This window comes from Anas acuta, chromosome 22, assembly GCF_963932015.1.
Source record: "Anas acuta chromosome 22, bAnaAcu1.1, whole genome shotgun sequence".
Classification (NCBI taxonomy): Eukaryota; Metazoa; Chordata; class Aves; order Anseriformes; family Anatidae; genus Anas; species Anas acuta.
Window position 1 is genome coordinate 1214081 of NC_089000.1, and position 6342 is coordinate 1220422.

A 6342-nucleotide genomic window follows, 5' to 3' on the forward strand; every position below is an offset into this window, starting at 1 on the left:
GCTTGGGGGTGCCCGCAGCCTGCTGCCGGGGGTGGGTTTTGGGCTGGGGTCCCCTGTTGGGAGGCAGGGGCTGCTGGGCTGCCTGCTGGGGAGAAGACACAGTGGGGGCACAACACTTTATTTTTTTTATTTATTTCATTTTAATTTTAATTATTTCTTTAGTTTTTATTGTCTTCAATGTTCTCCCTTATATTTTTTTCTCTCCCCTCTTTTTTTATTTTTTCTCTCTCCCTTATTTTTTTTTCTCTCCCTTATTTTTTTCTCTCCCTTTTTATTTTTATTTTTTTCTCTCCCTTATTTTTTTTCTCCCCCTTATTTTTTTTTTCATTTTTTTTCTCCCCCTTATTTTTTTCTTTTTTTTTTCTCTCCCTTATTTCTCTGTTCCTTCACTTTACTTTTCCTTTACCTTTTATCTCTTTCCTTACGACTTCAATTTCTATTTTCTTTCACTTTACTTTTTCTCTCTTTTTCCTTCTCCCTCTTCCCTTCATCCCTTTACCTCCACCTCCCCCTTCCCCGTTCCCTCGGTGCCCGCGGCCTCCCCCCGCCAGGTGCCGCTGCCGATGGCGGTGCCGGGGCGGTTCCTTGGGCCCCCCCCCGCTCCCTCCCCCGGCGATGGCGGCATCGGGGGAGCCGTACGAGGCGGTTCTGTGCGTGAAGCCGGCCGTGCACGTCTACCGCCTGCCCCCGCGGGCCTCCAACCGCGGCTACAGGTGCGGGGGGGTGCCCCGGGTCCCCTCCCCGGCCCCCCTATGGGGACTTTGTCTCCTCAGCCCCCTCCTTGTCCCCACAGGGCCGCCGAGTGGCAGCTGGAGCGCCCGGCATGGAGCGGCCGCCTGCGCCTCACCGCCCGCGGCAGCACCGCCTTCATCCGCCTGGAGGACAGGGCCTCGGGTCAGGGGGGGCTCCGAGCTGGGGGTGGAGGGGGGGGGTGCTGAGGGCTCCGGGCTCCAAAATGGCTCCAAAATCCTTCGTTTTTTTCCCCAGGAGCGGGGGGTGGTGCTGGGGGGCCGGTGCCGCGCCTCAGCGCCTCAGCCCTCGCCCCTCTGTGCTTGCAGGAGAGCTGTTTGCCCAGGCGCCTGTGGAGCAGTTCCCTGGCATTGCTGTGGAGAGCGTGACGGACTCCAGCCGCTATTTCGTCATCCGCATCGAGGACGAGAACGGTGCGGGGCTGTGGGACAGGGGGGGCATCCCTGAACGCCTTCAGAGCCCGTCCTCCATGGGAAGGGTTCCTCTGAGGGCTGCGCACAGGGACACATCGCCTCAGTCCTCCTCACGCCGTCCTTCATTAACAAAACCCGGTTTAATCACAGTGTGAGGCCGCATCCACACGCACAATCATCGCTGTGATCCCAGCCTCGGCCTTGACTCGCTCACGTTGATTTTAAAGCTGGATTTACCACGTCCATAAATCCAGCCAGCAGGCTGGAGTAGTGGTGTAAATGCAGCTTGGCTGTCTGGAAGCACAGCCACGATTTTCTTCCTGCCTTGCGTGACAAGCCCTGCCGACAGGATAAAATTGCTGCCCCTCCTGGGAAGTTGGTGGCGGTTCCCCTTCTGTGGAGAAGGAAGGAAGACGTCCAGCTCCTGTCCTGCTGTCACCATGGGGGGTGTGAAGCGGGGCTGGCTCCTGGCTCCTGCCATGTTGTGTGATTCCAGCCTTTGCTCTCGTTCCCCAGGCCGCCGAGCTTTTATTGGAGTCGGATTTGTCGACCGAGGGGATGCTTTTGACTTCAACGTAGCTCTGCAGGACCATTTCAAGTGAGTTTGGGCCTTTCCCTTTGTCCTCTCAGTGGTTTCACGCGGTGGCTGCAGGTGTTCACCAGAAGCGCTGGGGGCAAGGAAGCTGCTTTGCTTGCTTCAGGTTCACTCGAGCAAGGAAGCTCAGCGCCAAGAGCTTTACAGGTGGAAACTTCTCTCTCTGCTCAGCCTTTACGCAGGCTGCTTTCTGCCTCTGATATTCCCCAGTCCGTATTAGTGGACTCCCAAATAGTTCAAGACTGGGTAAATTCCCCCATTCCTTTATTTCCCTTCGTTTCACCAGTACGCAGCCACTCGAGGGACTGGGACGCAGCTCAGCTCGCTCGCTGCCAGTCCCTCAGAGCAGGGGAAGATTTGTCTGGCAGGATTTGGGCAGGGTTTGCCTGGCAGAGCAGCAGGCAGGTTGTTGACCCGTCCTTTTCTGTTTTCTTTCCTTCCTGCAGGTGGGTGAAGCAGCAGAGCGAGCTGGCCAAGCAGGCCGAGAACCCTGACCAGGGACCCAAACTAGACCTGAGCTTCAAGGAGGGGCAGACCATCAAACTGAACATTGCGGTGAGGGCTTTTTCTGGTTAAATCCACTCCCAAAATTGTCCTTCGCACGCTCCTCAGGGGGAATCTCACCTTTCTGGCCTGTAGCTGAGGTGTTTTAGGGAGGCTTCAGATGGGTGTCTGCAGTCCTGTGTGGCTCTGCTGGTTTGCCTCACCAGCTCTCAGCTCTCTTTGGGCAGTTTGATTGGATCCAAGCATGTTCCAAAGACAGATAAATATGAAGTACAACATACAAAAATAACACCCAGTGGTTTTGGTGATCGTCCTAGAAATGTGGAGGGGAAACATCACCAAACCCCTTCCTTTCTTCCTAGCATAATGGGAAAAGGAAGCGTGAAGGACGTTCCCTTGCTCTCTCTTGCTAGCCCTGTTTCTTGTCAGGTGTGAACTATTACTTCTTGGGGCTGCAGGCTTGAGCCGAGCTGTCTGCTGCCACGCTCAGCCCTCGCAGCCTGCTTCTCCCTGCTGCTGCGGTTGGGCGGCACAAGAGGAAGCAGCGACTTGGTGCTGAAATCCCCTGGTGGGAGGAAGCCCGCTGAGAGCTGGCGGTGGCACGCTGTGCGCAGCGGTGCGCAGAGGGGTGTGTTACAGCTCCCAGGCACAGAACCGTCTGTGGGGATTCACAGATTAAAAAAAAACATCCTTGGTTTCACCCCAGTTGCTGCACTAGCAGTGGGGCAACGAAGCACAGCAGTCTTTTCCCCCTTGCTTGTAAGCCTTGGCTGGGAGGGAGAAGAGGAATCACCCTCTAGTTCTGGATTTAAATGTGGTACCACCTAAGTTCCCCTCTCGTGTCCCCTTTCAGAATATGAAGAAAAAGGAAGGAGCAACAGGGAACACCAGGCCACGTCCCGCAGGTCCTGGGGGCCTGAGCTTGCTCCCGCCACCTCCTGGAGGAAAATCATCTTCCTCTGCAGCTTTTCCTTCTGGAGAGCAGCCGTCGTCCTCGCTCTCTGCGCCTGTCCAGCTTCCAGGCACGCCCATCACAGGTCTGTGTCACCTGGAAATGGTTGCAAAGCTCTTTAAGTTGAGTTTCATCCGTCGAGGTCTGTTTGGAAAGACTTTAATAGCACGCCTTGATGCTGCTGCAGAGCTCCTCCTGCAGGAGGAGGTGGTGTCAGTGCCCGGTTTGACGGGGAGAAGGGGTGATCACAAAGCTGCTCAGCCTGCCAGGCCAGAGCCAAGGCAGCATCCAGCTCTCTGACGTCCCCTAGCTGCTCACAGCTGCTCTTTGCTTTGAGAGTTTTGGGAAGCAGACACTTTGCAGAGGCCTCGCACAATTTAAAAGCTGAAAAGATGGTGGGGTCAGAACCCCACTGCACAAACCCTGACCCCTCCTGCCTGGTCTTTGACCATCTGTGCGCAGCACAGAGCTGCATGGTCTGGTGCCGGGAAGGTGAAGGTGCTGCCTCGAGCTGAGAAATAAGAGTCGGCAACAACAGCTTTTTCTTTTTCTCCCTTCTTTCTGCCCCTCTGACCTCCCTGGCTGCTGGCAGACTCCCTCCTGTCCTGGCCGCAGCCCGCTGCTGCTCCCGCTGCCCCTGCCACCGACGCCTGGGGCGACTTCACCAAAGCTTCAGGGTGAGTCGTGTGGGGTTTGTGGGTTGTGTGGGCCGTACCTGCAGCACTAGGGCACACCTGGCCGGGCCAAATCCTGCTGGTTTTAGTGCTGCTGGAATAACCTAACGGGGCGGGGGCACTGCTCCACCCCTGCAGGGTTTGGATGATCGCAGGCTGGGGGTGTGCTGTGCTGTGCTGGGGGGGCTGTGGGGTGCTGAGCAGTTATGGGGCGGCACCAGAGGACCCGTTCCTCACTGTGCTGCGTGCCCGGCCATTCAAGCAGCCCCATGAGATATCTGACAGCCCTTTTTCCCTTTTCTTCTCCCTCCAGGTCAGCATCTAACCAGACACAGGCGAATGCCGGCTGGGTGCAGTTCTGAGCCAGCCCCCTCGTCCGCTCTGCCCCGCACGGGTGCTGGGGGAGGATCACGCGGATTCCACGGGACCAAAGCAGGGGAGGGAGGTGCTCCCTTCCCCTCAGAGCTAGCGTGCTGCTTCAGGACACCCCGCACCTCGTTTCTGGTGGCATTGTACTCCCCTAGTCTTCCCCAGGCAAGAAGTGAGACCCCCAAGCCCGGCGCTGGGGTTAAAATGCAGAAGTAGGAGCTGGAGAGCAAACGAGCACGTGCCTTAAAACACTCCGTGCCAGCGCCCTCAAACGTGGGGGCTCTTTTATTTTCTGCCTGGCTCACAGCGAACCTGTGAGGCTTCAGTGATCTTTTCTGTGCCTTCCTTCCCCTCTTACTGCACTAACACGGCTGCAGGAAGCCAGCAGCTTCATCGCCCTGCGTCTCCTTAACAGCCTGAGGGCAGGAGAGTGCTCAGAGCTCCGCTGGAGGACTCTGATTTGTTTGCAGTGCCTTTGCTGGCCGATTTGGGCAATTTTTTACTAGAAGCCTATGCAATAGAGGCGGGTTGTGGTGTGCAGCATAGGGCTGCCTCCGTCACAGCCTCCTCAGAGACTTCCCCGCTTTCTCCTCGTGTATTTGTGAAATCTTTCCTCTCTGGCAAGCAGCAGGGCACATCCTCCTGGAGGCTTCCTGCGTGCAGAATCCTGCTTTATCTCCCGCTCCGGAGGTGCCTTTGCATTGTGCCAAGCGTCCTGCTCTGAGCGTCCTGCGGGGTGCTGAGCATCACCTGATGGTTTCTGAGCACTTCCCTGGAGGGGGAGAGCAGGGCTGCTGCCTGGAGAGAAAGGCGAGCGCAATGCTGAAATTCTTTTTTGCTCCAATCAGGGTTTTTCCCCTCTCTTTTGAAGATATATTTTTACTTTTTGCAGGCGTTTTATTAATCAAATCTATGCAATGAAGGACAGACTTGGTTTCTTTAACAGAGCTGGGCTTGAGATTCCTCTTTAAAAAATAAATATTTTCTTACCTATTTATATTAAGGTGAAGGCCTTCCACAGCACGAAGTTCTATTTTTTCAGTGTTTCAGACTTTTTATTGTTTCCATTTTCAACTGGAGGGTAAGCATTTGCATTTCAGAGCTTAACTTTGCCTGGCAGCACGCGGGACCAGGTGAGAGATGTGACACTTCGAAGCCAACAATAAAATCATCTGGATGCCAAATGTGACGTTTTTACACCCAGGGAGTTGCCCGTGTGGGTCGGAGCGGCCGTGAGGCTTCCCGAGGTGGGGAGGAGATGCTTGGGAATGGTTTTGTGCTGTCCCCTCCTTCCTGGTGTCGAGGAAACGGCGCGGGGCACTCGCCAGCGAGGCACAACAGACGGGTGTTGCTTAGCAGTGGCTTTGCAGGGCGTGAGGGACTGCGGGCAAAGCAGGTAAGGGGAGAAGCGGGGAGATGAGGCCTCGTGTGTCCCCGGAGCCCATCGGGGAGCCTCGGGGCAGCTCCAGCACGGATGTTTTTAAGAATCAGGACCTGAGACGAAAGCTGTGGCAGCAGGACGTGTAAATCCTCATTCCCATCTGCTTGCCCTGGCGTGCTCTCTCCTTTGCTGTTAATCCGTGGCTCGAAGGGGCGGCGGGGAGGTGAAAGGGCACTTTCCCTCCTTGGGGGGGGGGCAAACAGAGGCTGGGAAATGCCAGGAGGGTGAACCCGCATCGGACCCGAGGCCAGAGTGATGGTTTCAGAGCGGGGATGCCTCCAGCCACAATGCTGGTCCTGCAGCCCCCAGCAGGGGTGGTGCCGCAGGGGATTTTGAGCTCTGATGGATTGACCGGAGCGGTTCCTTGCCGGGCGCACACCCAGCGGGCACTTTGCTCGCCGGGGGCAGAAAGTGGCGCCCTGTGGTTCCCCCGGGGTGACAGCAGCTCCCCGGGGGCAGTCACGGTGGGGGAGCTGCGCTGGGGGCTCTGTCCCCGAGGAGGTGACACGGCAGCGCCGAGCAAAAGGCGTCCCGCAGCAACCTGGCACGCTCGACCCGGAGCTTTTTCCTGCCAGAGCAAACCCCTGGGCTTTAATGAGCTTAACGAGGCCGGGCTTCATTAGGGCTTAACGAAAGGGCTCCTC

General features: G+C 56.7%; 1 protein-coding gene across 1 annotated transcript; it reads left to right on the forward strand.

The window, feature by feature from the left end:
- The first annotated feature begins 552 nt into the window (after positions 1-552).
- Positions 553-5441, forward strand: NECAP2 (NECAP endocytosis associated 2). Its single transcript, XM_068658935.1, has 8 exons — positions 553-713; positions 794-894; positions 1059-1163; positions 1680-1761; positions 2205-2313; positions 3116-3299; positions 3807-3891; positions 4202-5441. Exons 1-8 carry the CDS (start codon positions 616-618, stop codon positions 4248-4250), a joined length of 813 nt encoding a protein of 270 aa, XP_068515036.1. The 5' UTR covers positions 553-615; the 3' UTR covers positions 4251-5441.
- Positions 5442-6342: the final 901 nt, after the last annotated feature.